At 39.0% G+C, this 16,286-nt stretch overlaps 1 protein-coding gene across 2 annotated transcripts; it reads left to right on the top strand.

Moving 5' to 3' along the window:
* Window positions 1-1,047: 1,047 nt before the first annotated feature.
* Window positions 1,048-8,680, top strand: LOC100495408 (nucleoplasmin ATPase-like). 2 transcript variants are annotated; one of them, XM_031898148.1, is made up of 6 exons: window positions 1,048-1,475; window positions 3,203-3,285; window positions 3,519-3,632; window positions 4,770-4,863; window positions 6,170-6,212; window positions 8,416-8,680. In XM_031898148.1, exons 1-5 carry the CDS (start codon window positions 1,406-1,408, stop codon window positions 6,208-6,210), a joined length of 402 nt encoding a protein of 133 aa, XP_031754008.1. In that variant the 5' UTR covers window positions 1,048-1,405; the 3' UTR covers window positions 6,211-6,212; window positions 8,416-8,680. The 2 variants fall into 2 exon arrangements, with proteins under 2 accessions (XP_031754008.1, XP_031754007.1); XM_031898147.1 differs by having other exon boundaries at window positions 1,051-1,475; window positions 6,167-6,212.
* Window positions 8,681-16,286: the final 7,606 nt, after the last annotated feature.

Below are 16,286 nucleotides of genomic sequence, written 5' to 3'. Positions count from 1 at the left end.
AGGATTAATTATATCTTAGTTGGGATCAAGTACAGGTACTGTTTTATTATTACAGAGAAAAGGGAATCATTTAACCATTAAATAAACCCAATAGGGCTGTTTTGCCTCCAATAAGGGGTAATTATATCTTAGTTGGGATCAAGTACAGGTACTGTTTCATTATTACAGAGAAAAAGGAATCATTTAACCATTAAATAAACCCAATAGGGCTGTTCTGCCCCAATAAGGGGTAATTATATCTTAGTTGGGATCAAGTACAGGTACTGTTTTATTATTACAGAGAAAAGGGAATCATTTAACCATTAAATAAACCCAATAGGGCTGTTCTGCCCCCAATAAGGGGTAATTATATCTTAGTTGGGATCAAGTACAGGTACTGTTTTATTATTACAGAGAAAAGGGAATCATTTAACCATTAAATAAACCCAATAAGGCTGTTCTGCCCCAATAAGGGGTAATTATATCTTAGTTGGGATCAAGTACAGGTACTGTTTTATTATTACAGAGAAAAAGGAAACCATTTTTAAAAATGTGCATTATTTTGATAATGGGTTTCCGGATAAGGGGTCTGATACCTGTACTGCATGAGCGGTGCCACACTGGCATTGCACCTCACTCCTTTAAACGCAGACATATAAATAATACATATACAGGTATCGGACCCCTTATCCAGAAACCCCTTATCCAGAAAGCTCCAAATTACGAAATGCCCGTCTCCCATAGACTCCATTTTAATCAAATAATTCAGAATTTTAAAACTGATTTCCTTTTTCTATGTAGAAATAAAACAGAACCTTTTAATTGATCCCAACTAAGATATAATTAATCCTTATTGGATGCAAAACAATCCTATTGGGTTTAATTAATCTTTTATTGATTTTTTAGTAGATCCAAATTACGGAAAGACCCCTTATCCGGAATACCCTTGGTCCCGAGCATTCTGGATAATGGGTCCTATACCTGTACTACGCGGCTAATTAGTAGCTAGTGTGCTGCATGTTTGTGCAGAAACCAGTGCAGTCTGCAGCAAGTATACAAATTAACTGCTGATTAGGCACCCAGGATAGGGATTTAACATATGTCTTGTATTTTAAAGGCAGCCCTGTTCCCAGAAAGATGAGTCTGTAGGATGCAGTGAAGATTCTGATCTCTGTTTACGCCCGATGACCGTGGGCACCCCGTGCCTTTATAGCGAGTGGGAGCACTAGTTCAGTCTCTAGTTAAAGAAGCGCTGCAGCATCCTTTCCACTTCCCCTTCCTGCCAGTGAGGATCCTTGTATTTCCCTATTGATTGGATGTAAAAAGGACCATGAAACCACCTGCAGGACCCCATTAGCACCTTGTGGATGAATATAAATCATAAATCTTATCGCTACCTTTGTTTTATTACAAAGGCTTTTTTATAATGTCCAGTGATGAGCTGCAGCTTTCCAGCATCCATTCCGAGTTTGGTAAGAAACCGCCGGTGGTATGGGGTAAGTAACGCGGTACAGCTGCAATCCCGCTCTGATCTGGAACCTGCAGGGGATTACTAGATTTAATAAGAATTCACTTGCATTGACTGGCACATTGAACGTAGGAACAAAAATGCAGACTGGGAATGTGTTAACTTTCCCTTTAATGGCAAACACTAATTAACACAGCTAATTAATGCTTTAGACTGTGCTGCCTTCCCTGCAGCCATGCAGCTTTCATCTACTACAGCATAGAATGGTAGGATGCATGTATGTGGATATTTTATATAAGTACTGGAATTGGTATAGGATCCCTTATCTGGAAACCCGTTATCCAGGAGGTTCCGAATTACGGAAAGGCCATCTCCCATAGACTCTATTATAAGCAAATAACTCAAATTTTTTAAAATGATTTCCTTTTTCTCTGTAATAATAAAACAGAACCTGTATTTTGAATGATTTTTAACAGCTTTAAATTGTGGAGATCCAAATCATGGAAAGATCCCTTATCCAGGAACCCCAGGTCCTGAGCATTCTGGATAACAGGTCCCATACCTGTACAATGTATTTTTGAGTCATGTTGATACAATAAATATTAAGGGTTTGCTTGTAATGGCCATCAGGTATCATGAATAGGGATGAGGGAATCTGTTTCGTTTCCCTACACCAAGATTTTTGTGAAACTGCTGAAAAATTGCAAAAAATGTGTGAAATGCGGCTACCGAGTACCGTGTTCATGCACATTAATTTTTTTGACACAACCACAACTTTTTTTGACACGACTGCAACTTGACCTTTTTGGTGAGACCACAACTTTTTCTTCAATTGGTAAATCTTTGTCACAGTAAATTTTTGCACCAGTTTCACGAAAAAAATTTGCCAATGGCAAAATGTGGAATTTCACAGTGAATCCATGCCTGGTATTATCACTAATAATGAAGAACATACGCATTTGGCTAAAGAGAACGTTGTGGCGTTACCTAAGGCAAGCTACAGGCCATTCCTTTACAGGGAGCCTTAAGGCTGATTCTAGCTGCTGATATTGGTCCTTTAGATTGATTCAGAAGCGTATCTGCTCATGTATGGGCACTAACGATGGGCCTGCCCGACCAACATCTGGCCAGATCTCACTCGGGCAGGTTTGATTTTTCGACGGATCGGGGGAACTGCATTGGCTTATTGATGTGGTTTCCTGAACCGACGACGCTTATACCCGTCAGTCTAATTCAATTGGTTGGCTCCAGGGACAAATGACTGAATTAGCCCAATATCTCCCACCCATAGGTGGGGATATCGGGAGAAGAAGAAGTATGGGGACCTTTAAACAAGACCAATACAAATACATATTGTATATCAGTTGATATGAAGGTACATCATAAGCTGAAGAGAACCGCAAGGTGTTATCCAAGGAAAACCACAGTCTATTCCACTTGAAAGGTACCCAAAGTATATTTGTATTGGCTGTCAGGTAATATGAAGGTTAAACATCATTAGCCTTTGGCTGAAGAAGAGAACCTTGACTTCTCCTCAGAGAACACACAAATCTCCTTGTAGATTGTAAGCTCTTTTGGGCAGGGCCCTCTTCACCTCTTGTATCGGTTATTGATTGCTTTATATGTTACTCTGTATGTCCAATGTATGTAACCCACTTATTGTACAGCGCTGCGGAATATGTTGGCGCTTTATAAATAAATGTTAATAATAATAATAATAATCTAGCAAAGTCTAAAACCCTTATTTATCTGTAGGTTGTGTACTGAGCAAAGATGACAAGACCTATGTGTTTGAACCTGAGGATGATTTCTTGGAACATTTGCTGGAACTGTGGACGGTAAGATTGTTATTGTATACTATAATAAACTGATGATTTTTTTACCATGATACCCCTTCTGCCAATCACATCTTCACTGTTAATTTAATTTGATTAAATCAGTTCCTGCCTTTAAAGTGTCACTATCTTCGATGAAATGCACTAAACTCTCTATAGGATAAATAGGGGTGCAGAAGAAATATTGCTAAAATGGTCTATAGGTGGGGGTTGAATTAATTGTTTGTTCTCTGTAGATTTGCCTTGGGGCCGAAACTAAAGATGAAACAAATGTGGTTGCTGCGGAACTGCGCCAAACTCAAGGAAAGCCAATCACCATTGCTTCTCTCCGGCCGTCTGTCTTACCTATGGTACCTGTGACATGGGAGAACATGTTTTTTTCAAAACCCATCAGTTAATAGAGCTTCTGCAGCAGAATCCTGCATTGGAATCTGTTTTTCAAAAGCACAAACAGATTCTTTTCTATTTAAGTTTGAAATGTCACATGGGGCTATCCAAATTCTTCATTTCCCAGGGTGCCACAGCCATGTGACCTGTGCTCTGATAAACTTCAGTCACACTTTACTGCTGCGCTGCAAGTTGGAGTGATATCCCCCCTCCCAGCAGCCGATCAGCAGAACAATGGGAAGGGAGCAAGATAGCAGCTCCCAGTAGGTATCAGAATAGCACTCAATAGTAAGAAATTCAAGTCCGGCTTGGGACTCCTCCAGTTACATGGGAGTAGGAGAAACAATAGGTTACCTGAAAGCAGTTCTAATGTGTAGCGCTGGCTCCTTCTGAAAGCTCAGACTCAGGCACAATGCACTGAGATGGCGCCTACACACCAATATTACAAATACAAATACATTTGTTGGTTCAAGAATAACATTATAAGTGGCAGAGTGAATTATTTGCTATGTAAACAGTGTCATTTAGAAATAAAAAGTACACCATAAAAATCATGACCGTATCCCTTTAAGAGAAGACAAGCATTTCACTACTTTTTAATGGCAATTTGCCTGTGGGGTTTGCTGTTTAAAGAAACCACTGTAAAGAAAAAAAAAAAAGAAACCTGCATGGGGGTTTGTAGCAAACAGATACTGTTACTGTATAAGATTTATTGTGTAAAATGAGAGTATTGGTCAGGGGTTTGAACATTTTAGCAATAGCCAAGTACAGGAACAAACACAGTATGTACATATACATTAATATAACACACCCTAAGTAGAAGAGGCCACTCCAGTTTGTTTTCATAATAGTTAAAGTGACATAAACTCTGTGCTTATTCTGCCTTTAATGACTTTGATAAGCGCCAAGGTGTTATTTCAGCTTGTAATAGGTCTTCCTGCTTTTGTTATCCGTATTATTACAGTTTCCCATAATTAGCTGTTCCTTCTGTAATAAACTCTGTGTAAGCCCAAACTACTATTATTATTTGTATGGGATTGTGCCCTATTGTTCTACATGGTGTTTCTGCCGACAAACCTAACATCGATCACTTGTTCTAGATCAATGTCAATGGTTTGGAGTTTAGTACCCCAGTTACCTTCACCTTGAAATCTGGTTCTGGTCCTGTTTACATCTCAGGAATCCATATTTCATGTAAGTGACATTTTTTTTAACAACTTTACAGAATCTGTCAATGAACTTAAGACTGCAAACTATACATATACAGGTATCGGAACCCATTATCCAGAAAGTATTTAATTACGGAACGGTAATTAAAAAAAAAAAATTAAAAATGATTTCCTTTTTCTCTGTAATAATAAAACAATACCTGTACTTGATCCCAACTAAGATATAATTACCCCTTATTGGGGGCAGAACAGCCCTATTGGGTTTATTTAATGGTTAAATGATTCCCTTTTCTCTGTAATAATAAAACAGTACCTGTACTTGATCCCAACTAAGATATAATTACCCCTTATTGGGGGCAGAACAGCCCTATTTGGTTTATTTAATGGTTAAATGATTCCCTTTTCTCTGTAATAATAAAACAATACCTGTACTTGATCCCAACTAAGATATAATTACCCCTTATTGGGGGCAGAACAGCCCTATTGGGTTTATTTAATGGTTAAATGATTCCCTTTTCTCTGTAATAATAAAACAGTACCTGTACTTGATCCCAACTAAGATATAATTACCCCTTATTGGGGGCAGAACAGCCCTATTTGGTTTATTTAATGGTTAAATGATTCCCTTTTCTCTGTAATAATAAAACAATACCTGTACTTGATCCCAACTAAGATATAATTACCCCTTATTGGGGGCAGAACAGCCCTATTGGGTTTATTTAATGGTTAAATGATTCCCTTTTCTCTGTAATAATAAAACAGTACCTGTACTTGATCCCAACTAAGATATAATTACCCCTTATTGGGGGCAGAACAGCCCTATTGGGTTTATTTAATGGTTAAATGATTCCCTTTTCTCTGTAATAATAAAACAATACCTGTACTTGATCCCAACTAAGATATAATTACCCCTTATTGGGGGCAGAACAGCCCTATTGGGTTTATTTAATGGTTAAATGATTCCCTTTTCTCTGTAATAATAAAACAGTACCTGTACTTGATCCCAACTAAGATATAATTAACTCTTAAGATATAAAATAATTCTTATTGGAGCCAAACCAATCCTATTAAGTTTAATTACAGTTTAGATAATTTTTTAGCAGACAAGGTAGGAGATCTGAATTACAGACCCCTTATCTTGAAAACCCCAGGTCCCGAGCATTCTGGATAAGGGATCCCATACCTGTACTATACTTATATATCACACAAGCACAGATATTGCCCATGCTGCCCTAGTTTACTTGTGATTGACCACGTCTTATCTTTTTAAATCAAAGAAACTGCTTAGTGGAATGTGCTCATGTTTGCTATCATTTTTTATTTTTCAGTAGTAGATGACGGAGAAGATGAGACTCAGGAAGATCTGTTCTAAAGGTAACGACAAGCTGAGTAGTTTTGGCAAGGAACATACATGCAGTGCATCTTTCCAGAAGAAATTGAGCCATAATGTTAAAATAAGGGTTGATTCTTTGTATTAAATCCAGTAGTAACTGAATTTGCATTGCCACACAACCCATTATTATTATTTAGTGATGAGCCAATCTGTCCCGTTTCGCTTCGCCGAAAAATTTGTGAATCTTCCAAAAGATTTGCGAAACAGGAAAAATGTTGTGCGTCAAAGAAAATAAGTTGTCGCGCCACAATTTTTTTGACGCACAACATTTTTCCCCGTTTCACAGATTTTTTGCCGTTTAGCGAATCTTACGCGGCAATTCTTTTTGACGCGGGCTACAATTATTGGACGTGTGGCAAATTTTGCCCGTTTTGTGAAAAAAAACGTGGAAATTCGCTGCAAATCCATGCCTGGCAAATTTTTTCGCCCATCACTATTATTATTATTATTGTTTAATATGTATTTATAAAGCGCCAACATATTCTTCCCTAGATTTGTATTATTTTCTGTTTTGAGTGTAATTGTATGTACTGAGAGAGCAGTATTATGCCTGCTTAGGGAAAATATGGACATGTCTAATAGAGATGTAGCGAACTGTTCGCCGCCGAACTAATTCGCGCGAACATCGGGTGTTCGCAAGTTCGAACTTTTCGCGTATGTTCGCAATTTGGGTTCGCCGCGTTTTTTTTTCCGCTGCGTTTTTTATCGCCTAAAAACGCCGCACAAGCCACACATGGCGTTTTTCAGCCTAGTACTGGTGTAAGCAAATCCCGTTTCCATGGTGCTAATAGTGCGAAATAGCAAAAAACGCTGCGTATTTCCGCTAGGTCTGCCAGCTGCCTTTGCGGTTTTACGCAACGCTGTGTCAACAAAGTATTTTTCAGAGAAGTTTTTGCCCTTGATCCCCCTCCTGCATGCCACTGTCCAGGTCGTGGCACCCTTTAAACAACTTTAAAATCAGTTTTCTGGCCAGAAATGGCTTTTCTAGGTTTTAAAGTTCGCCTTCCCATTGAAGTCTATGGGGTTCGCAAAGTTCGCAAACTTTTTTTTTTGAGGTTCGCTACATCCCTAATGTCTAATTAAAGACACAAAATACATCACATTTGCTTGGGGATACTTGGGGATATGCAGCACTTAGAGTCCAGGCTTGATGCATTCTTCCACATTACTCCTCATTTTGCATTTGGTGCTCTGTCACCTTTCAGTTAACTTTTAGCATGTTCTAGTCTTAATTTTTTATTTTGAATTATTTGCCCTTTTCTTTAATTCTTTCCAGCTTCCCATTCCCATATTCATATTCTCTCATTCAAACCACTGCCTGGTTGCTAGGGAAATTTAGGCCTCACAGAAAAAAAGTTCTTTGGCTGCTGGGGTCAGTGACCCCCATTTGAAAGCTGGAAGGAAGAAGAAGAAAGCAAAAAAACTCAAACTATACCAAATACAAAATGAAGACCAATGAAAAAGTTGCCAAGAATTGGCCATTCTTGGCTGTTGACTACTGGGCATGCTCAGTTCCAAGCAGGGGCGGGCCAAGCCGACCGGGCGCCCTAGGCAACCCGGTCGGCCAACTCCGCCTACCTCCCCGCCCCCCCCCCCCGAATGGTGCATGCGCGTCAAAGCACAGGAGGAGGTGCAGGGGGGCGGTGCGATTCCCCCAATGACCGATCGAATCGCACCGCCCCCCTGCACCTCCTCCTGTGCTTTGGCGTGCATGAGCCATTGGGGGGGGCGGTGCGATTCGATCGGTCATTGCCTCCACCGCTAATGATAAGTGGCGGAGGCAATGACAAAGTAGAACTAAGGGTAGGCAGGAGAGGCTGCCTGGCGCCCCTCAATCATTGCGCCCTAGGCAGCTGCCTCTTCTGCCTACTCCTAGTTCCAGCCCTGGTTCCAAGCTAAGGCAGGGAATCTTCCCAGCTTAGATTACTAAACGCGCCCACTCCAGTCTAGCCACCAATGAAGAGATGGCATTGTTGGTTTCCATAGAAACTTTGCTCTGGTTGTCTGAGGCAAAATGGCTGCCGAGTAAAAGCTGCTATTTATTGTAGGAAAATGTGATAGTGCTGGCAAAAGGAGGGGATATACTGTATGCAGTACTAATGATGTTGACGGGTCGGGAAGATGTGCCCAAAATTTAGGGTTTGCATGTACTTTACATTTTTCCCCTTTTTTTTTTAAATGTAGGTGACTTATGAGTTACTTTTGTCGAGTATAGCCGCATCCTTGGCTGAGTTTATCCTTGGGAGAAGAAGTGAGAAAATTGATTCAGAAGGAAATGATAAATCTTGAGACCCTAAAACTATCAGTGGACTGTATTTCTATTTATCATAAAGCCCCAATGTGGTTTATGTGCTGTCAGGCAGATGCATTTATCATCATTGTAGTGATAAATTTGTTTCATCTGTATTTTCTGTGACTGAAATACCAATATAATAATCACTATAGAAAACTGTGAGTCTTTTCTCTTTCCACTCTGCATTGCTATGGGGCCCAAGTAATGTAAGGATTATGCCTTTTAAAGTTCCGAATTACGGAAAGGCCATCTCCCATAGACTTCATTATAAGCAAATAATTCAAATGTTTAAAAATGATTTTTCTCTGTAATAATAAAACAGTACCTGTACTTGATCCCAACTAAGATATAATTACCCCTTATTGGGGCAGAACAACCCTATTGGGTTTATTTAATGGTTAAATGATTCCCTTTTCTCTGTAATAATAAAACAGTACCTGTACTTGATCCCAACTAAGATATAATTACCCCTTATTGGGGGCAGAACAGCCTATTGGGTTTATTTAATGGTTAAATGATTCCCTTTTCTCTGTAATAATAAAACAGTACCTGTACTTGATCCCAACTAAGATATAATTACCCCTTATTGGGGGCAGAACAGCCCTATTGGGTTTATTTAATGGTTAAATGATTCCCTTTTCTCTGTAATAATAAAACAGTACCTGTACTTGATCCCAACTAAGATATAATTACCCCTTATTGGGGGCAGAACAGCCCTATTGGGTTTATTTAATGGTTAAATGATTCCCTTTTCTCTGTAATAATAAAACAGTACCTGTACTTGATCCCAACTAAGATATAATTACCCCTTATTGGGGGCAGAACAGCCCTATTGGGTTTATTTAATGGTTAAATGATTCCCTTTTCTCTGTAATAATAAAACAGTACCTGTACTTGATCCCAACTAAGATATAATTACCCCTTATTGGAGGCAGAACAGCCCTATTGGGTTTATTCAATATTTAAATGATTTTTAGCAGACATAAGTTCTGGAGATCCAAATTACGGAAAGATCCCTTATCCGGAAAACCCCTGGTCCCGAGCATTCTGGATAACAGGTCCCATACCTGTACTAGCTGGTGATAATATAAAATATAGAAAATATAAACTGAAGGGCTTTGAGTAGACGACTGTTGTGTTCAGAGTTGGACTGGTGCCCCAGAGGCCCCTGCACCCCCAAGGAGCCCCCACAACAGCCTTCACACCCCGCACAGGGGCCCCCACATCCTGTCCAACCCCTTCCCCCGAACGTCAGTATTTTAAGCTTACCTTCAGCGCTAGCCGGGATTGGGTCAGGGCCGGTGTAGCCCACCTGGTTCTTTTCTGGTGCCCTGGCGGCCCAGTCCGACCCTGGTTGTGTTTGCTGCTCTCATTTGTTCTTATAGTTCAGTGATCCCCAACCAGTGGCTCATGAGTAACATGGTGCCCCCCAACCCCTTGGATGTTGCTCCCAGTGGCCTCAAAGCAGGAGCTTATTTTTGAATTTCTGGTTAGGAGACAAATTTTGGTTGTATAAAAACCCAGTGTAAAGCCAAACAGAGCCTTCTATAGGCTGCCAGTCCACATAGGGGCTACCAAAAAAGCCAATTATAGCTCTCATTTTCACCCCCAGGAACTTTTTCCATACTTGTGTTGCTCTCCAACACTTTTTCCATTTGAATGTGGCAGGTATAAATGGTTGGGGATCCCTGTTATAGTTCCTTCATACTGATAGCTCCATACAGATAAATATTGTTTGTGTAAAATGATTTTTGATTAATTAAGGTTTATGACACAAATGACATCACTAACAACCAATTGTAACTGATGACATCACTAACCACTGTTTATAAGGATATAATATAAAGGATATTCATCATTGCTCTTGTGTATTAAATAACAATGACTAAATCAAACTTGCATCTCTCCTGCATTGGGCACAGCCCCTATGGCTAATGTACAGTAGGGAAGCCCTGACTGGTGTGACTGAACTGCGCTGCTAACTGTTTATAAGGGAAATGCCCAGAACAGAAGATGAAGTAGAACCCCCATTTTATGTTTTTTAGAGACAAGGAAACAAAATCAGAGAAATGTGTTCAAGCAACTTATTTGTTAAAGAATAAGAAATCCCTGATAATAAATTCTGGTCTGTAGATAGGGAAGATAACAAGTATGCATAGCCCCGTACCAAGCATTTCCAGTGTGCACTTTTTGCCCAGTCTGGGCAAAATAGACAGACTGTGCAAAATAGAACATGTTTTCAATATAGTTAGTTAGGCAAAAATGTAATCTATTAAGGCTGGAGTGGGCAGATGTCTAACATAACAGCCAGAACACTACTTCCTGCTTTACAGCTGTTAGTAGTAAGTAACCAATCAGTGACTTGGGGTGGGGCATGACATAAGTCAGTTTGTTTGCATTTGAATATGACCTGTGAGCTTAGGGAGCTGAAAGCAGGAAGTGGTGTTCTGGCTATTATGTTAGACATCTGCCCACTCCAGGCTTTTTTTGCCTAACTAACTATGTAACTATAACTATGTAACTATAACGATATTAAATATTTTTAAATTTTGCTCAGTCTGTCTATTTTACCCAGTTTCATTTTTACACTGAACTGTTTCTTTAAGTTAGTAGAGCTTTGACTGATGCAAGCATCATGTGACTGCCAACCCACCCGCCTTCCCATTGATTTACATGGCCAGACTTGTGGGCACACACGTGCAGAAGATACAAGGCAATCCTGTGGATGATATATTCCAATATGGCCCCTGTGAGCAACGATCCGGGGAGAAATATGTGAAGTTTGGGGATTTTCCTTGCTTTTTAAGTACCCAAAGGATATAAGCACAAGAGCCAGTTCTACTTTGAAACACAATATTAAGTGAGTTAATGACAAGGGTTACACATTGCAGCATTAATGTTCCACTATGGAACCTCACTGAGAGTCGGATACACAACCTAAAGCAGCGAGTGATTAGTGCATAACTGTATGGGGAGCAGGCTAATTGGACTTGACTATTTACAAACAGAGCCATGGCGAGGGATGCATCTGCTTAGTATATTCTAAACCTCTTCATTTCACTAGTAATAACATTCATAGAGGACAAACCATTTTTGCAAACAGGAGAACACCATTTTGATGTAAAATCCCAAAAAACATTATGTAAAGTCAGAATAAAATGCCGGAACCTAAAATCAGGGAATTTAAACTGAGGCCTCACTGTAACCACAATCTGTCATATCCGTACATTACCCAGATGGCATTCCTTTTTCTCCCAAGATGTTAGTGAGCTCTGGTGCTTTTTGAATCATTTCCTATTCTTCCATGCATGCAACTCATTTAACAATGAACAATAACATCATTACATAAGCCTCCTGTCTATTGATGGCAGTGACCTTATACAGACCACCGGACAAACTTTTCTTACAATATTCCAATTTTTCTTGTTCCTTTAGCACCAGGGTAACCTCAGGTTAATGCTTTGTGGCTATGCTGTGCTACCCATAACCCACCTTAATCACAGAGAGATCCTTCTCGTCTTGGAAAGAGATACAGTCACTGTAGATACCTATGTAGATCAAAAGTTGGGTTCCAGTGGTGCTGTTCTATCATCCAATCCTTCTGCACTTCAGCATTTTCTCGAATTATATTTCACGAGATTTTGTTTTATCCCCAGAACTGGTATTATTCAACATTTATGACAAAATTCCTAACAAAGCTCTGGATTTAGTAATTTTTCAATTATCAAATGCAGTCAGACGTTTAATTGCCAGGAATTGGAAAAAAAAACAGGAGGTTCCAAAGATTTCCCAGCTAATGAGAGAAATTGGCAGTAAAATAGAATATGAAATGGCAATTCCAAGAAATATTTCAGAAATAAGATTCATACAGGAAGCTCAAAAAATAGGATAACTTTTCCGGTCTTGATAATTTATAGTTATGTTTGATGTGTCTGGGGGTTTTTTTGGGGGGTGGGGGGGGGAACTACCAGTTATGTTAAGTTATGGTGTTTTTCATTTCTCTCTGGAGATATTGATAAAGTAAACAGTGTAATTATTATGGTTTACATGTACTGTAAAAACTAATAAAAAGTTGAAAAAAAATGGGTTCCAGGATCCTTGTGTATCTTATTCTTATGGTGTTAGACTCTATATAAAAGCCACAGCAATTGGATAGAATCAGAATCACAATCAGAAGAAACATGGAGAGTTTTGGGAAATTCATTTGTACTGGGGTTTCCTTATTGGAATTTCTGCCTATAGACCAGAGTGACTGATACAAAATCAGAGATAAAAGGGAAGCTCAGGCCAAACCACAGGGCTACCAGAATAATAATTATTTTATACATCATAAATGCAAATTCATATAGTAATTACTCTGCTGACTTTATACAAGTATAGGTGTGGGATCTCTTAACTGGAAACCCGTTATCCAGAAAGCTCTGAATTACAGGAAGGCTATCTCCCATAGATTCCATTTGAATCATTTAAAACTGATTTCCTTTTTCTCTGTAATAATAAAACAGTACCTGTACTTGATCCCAACTAAGATATAATTACCCCTTATTGGGGGCAGAACAGCCCTATTGGGTTTATTTAATGGTTAAATTATTCCCTTTTCTCTGTAATAATAAAACAGTACCTGTACTTGATCCCAACTAAGATATAATTACCCCTTATTGGGGCAGAACAGCCCTATTGGGTTTATTTCATGGTTAAATGATTCCCTTTTCTCTGTAATAATAAAACAGTACCTGTACTTGATCCCAACTAAGATATAATTACCCCTTATTGGGGGCAGAACAGTCCTATTGGGTTTATTTAATGGTTAAATGATTCCCTTTTCTCTGTAATAATAAAACAGTACCTGTACTTGATCCCAACTAAGATATAATTACCTCTTATTGGGGGCAGAACAGCCCTATTGGGTTTATTTAATGGTTAAATGATTCCCTTTTCTCTGTAATAATAAAACAGTACCTGTACTTGATCCCAACTAAGATATAATTACCCCTTATTGGGGCAGAACAGCCCTATTGGGTTTATTTCATGGTTAAATGATTCCCTTTTCTCTGTAATAATAAAACAGTACCTGTACTTGATCCCAACTAAGATATAATTACCCCTTATTGGGGCAGAACAGTCCTATTGGGTTTATTTAATGGTTAAATGATTCCCTTTTCTCTGTAATAATAAAACAGTACCTGTACTTGATCCCAACTAAGATATAATTACCCCTTATTGGGGGCAGAACAGCCCTATTGGGTTTATTTAATGGTTAAATGATTCCCTTTTCTCTGTAATAATAAAACAGTACCTGTACTTGATCCCAAATAAGATATAATTAATCCTTATTGAAGGTAAAATACTTCTATTGAATATTTCTTTTTTAGTACAGGTATGGGACCTGTTATCCTGAATGCTCAGGAACTGGGGTTTTCTGGATAAGGGATATTTCCGTTATTTGGATCTTCATAACTTAAGCCTGCTAAAAATCATTTAAATATTGAATAAACCCAATAGGCTTGTTTTGCCTCCAATAAGGATTAATTATATCTTAGTTGGGATCAAGTACAGGTACTGTTTTATTATTACAGAGAAAAGGGAATCATTTAAACATTAAATAAACCCAATAGGGCTGTTCTGCCCCCAATAAGGGGTAATTATATCTTAGTTGGGATCAAGTACAGGTACTGTTTTATTATTACAGAGAAAAGGGAATCATTTAACCATTAAATAAACCCAATAGGGCTGTTCTGCCCCCAATAAGGGGTAATTATATCTTAGTTGGGATCAAGTACAGGTACTGTTTTATTATTACAGAGAAAAAGGAAATCATTTAACCATTAAATAAACCCAATAGGGCTGTTCTGCCCCCAATAAGGGGTAATTATATCTTAGTTGGGATCAAGTACAAGGTACTGTTTTATTATTACAGAGAAAAGGGAATCATTTAACCATTAAATAAACCCAATAGGGCTGTTCTGCCCCCAATAAGGGGTAATTATATCTTAGTTGGGATCAAGTACAAGGTACTGGTTTATAATTACAAAGAAAAAGGAAATAATTGTTAAAAATGGAGTCTATGGGAGATGGCCTTTCCGTACTTGGATCTGGATTACAGGTCCCATACCTGTATCTAAAAAAGCCACAATCAGTTACTTATTTTCCCACAATATTAAATAGGATGAAAATGTGAATCGGAAAGTGGAGTAGGAGAAAGGGCCATAGAGTTCCGTGAATTTTAGGATCTGAGGGACAGAACCCATAATCCCACGGCTCTGTATGTATATACTTAGGGCCTAAGAGAGCTGTCAGGCAAACAGTCAGTGCTGGAAATGAATCCATTCTGTGTTATATAACAGTCTTACTGCTTCCTGCTGCTGCTGCTCTCAATGAGTCTCTGTTAATTGTCTCTGCATAGAACTGAGCTTGGGATTCTCATGTTTCTTTTTTAAGGTACTGACATAGGATGTGATATAGAAAATGCTGCTATTAATGGCGGGCCTACTGGGATTAATTAAAACAAATACATTATTTAATTTTTTTTTAATTAATACAATTAATACAAATATATTTTTTATTTAAGGGCATCTAAAGCTCACAACACATTTGTACCATTCCACTGAACTTACCCTCCTGCCTCACTGAGGGTGGTTATCTTTTATACTGTGCTTGGAACACACTCACGGGGCTATGGTTGCCACCTCCAGGCAAGGGGGTGGGCAGTGAAGCGGCGATTGGCAATTGGCTGATCACTGCATCAATCATGGGAAGTCCTGTTTGGATTTCCACATTTGGAAAACTGGGTAGGCAGTTTAGACCTGGACAGCCCTTCCATAAACCGGGCAGTTAAGGTCAAAAGCAGATAGGTGGGAACCCTACACGGGGCGCTGCCTTGGAGTTCAGGGCACTTAGACTGTAAGCTCTATGGGGCAGGGAACTCCTTCCTATTGTGTCTCATACCACATGGCACTTACTCCCTATGTATTTATACTTATTTATTGTATTTATTATAACACTTGTCCTCCCTGTGTGTAATTCTTATATTGTTAGATTGTACAGCGCTGCGCACCCTTGTGTAAATAAAGTTATACATACAGACATACATACTTAACCTTGATGAAGGGTAAGTTCCCTGCCATGGGAATCCAGTAAGTTATTTACACTGTAGGAGGCTCTAACCTAAGAAGCATAGGGCAAACATCTAGGGGCATATTTATTACGACACAAACGCTCGGAACGTTCATTCGAACGCTCAGAGCATATTTTCGCCAATTTTTTCAGAGCTTGCGCAACTTTTTCGTACACTTGCACGACTTTTTCGTATGCTCGCACAACTTTTTTGTACGCTTGCGCAAAAAAATCAGAAAGGTTTTCCCGCTGTTCACAATCGTTCGGTACGAAAATTTTGTGACTTTCAGATCGCCAATACGATATTATCGTGACTAATACGATTTTTTCGTAAGCATTTTCGTGATATTTGCCATCTTCAGAAATTATCGTATCCAATCTGAATTTTTCCCATTCGGGATTCAAACTTGTGTTTTAATGAATCAGCCCCCTAGTTTAAACAGAGAGTTTAGAAATATATTTCTGCCCCTGACTCCTACTTCCCGTCACTATGTCCCCTTATTTCACCCTATTCCTACAAATGACTCCCCCCCCCCAGTACTAAACCATTCTGTAATGGTAGTGGAACAGAGTGAATGGAGTATTTATTGAAACCTGAGCCCTGGCCATGCATTCCAACATTCTATACATTTCCCAAATCATCAGGGAG

This window comes from Xenopus tropicalis, chromosome 3, assembly GCF_000004195.4.
Source record: "Xenopus tropicalis strain Nigerian chromosome 3, UCB_Xtro_10.0, whole genome shotgun sequence".
Taxonomy (NCBI): Eukaryota; Metazoa; Chordata; class Amphibia; order Anura; family Pipidae; genus Xenopus; species Xenopus tropicalis.
The sequence above is the reverse complement of the archived record's forward strand: the minus strand, read 5'-3'. Positions and strand labels throughout refer to the sequence as shown.

Bases quoted from the DNA above. Each gene is read 5' to 3' on its own strand.
- LOC100495408 (XM_031898147.1), top strand. From the start codon at position 1,406: ATGTCCAGTGATGAGCTGCAGCTTTCCAGCATCCATTCCGAGTTTGGT. The intron at 1,476-3,202 runs GTAAGTAACGCG...ATTTATCTGTAG, and splicing joins GAAACCGCCGGTGGTATGGG to GTTGTGTACTGAGCAAAGAT. The intron at 4,864-6,166 runs GTAAGTGACATT...TTTATTTTTCAG, and splicing joins CTCAGGAATCCATATTTCAT to TAGTAGATGACGGAGAAGAT.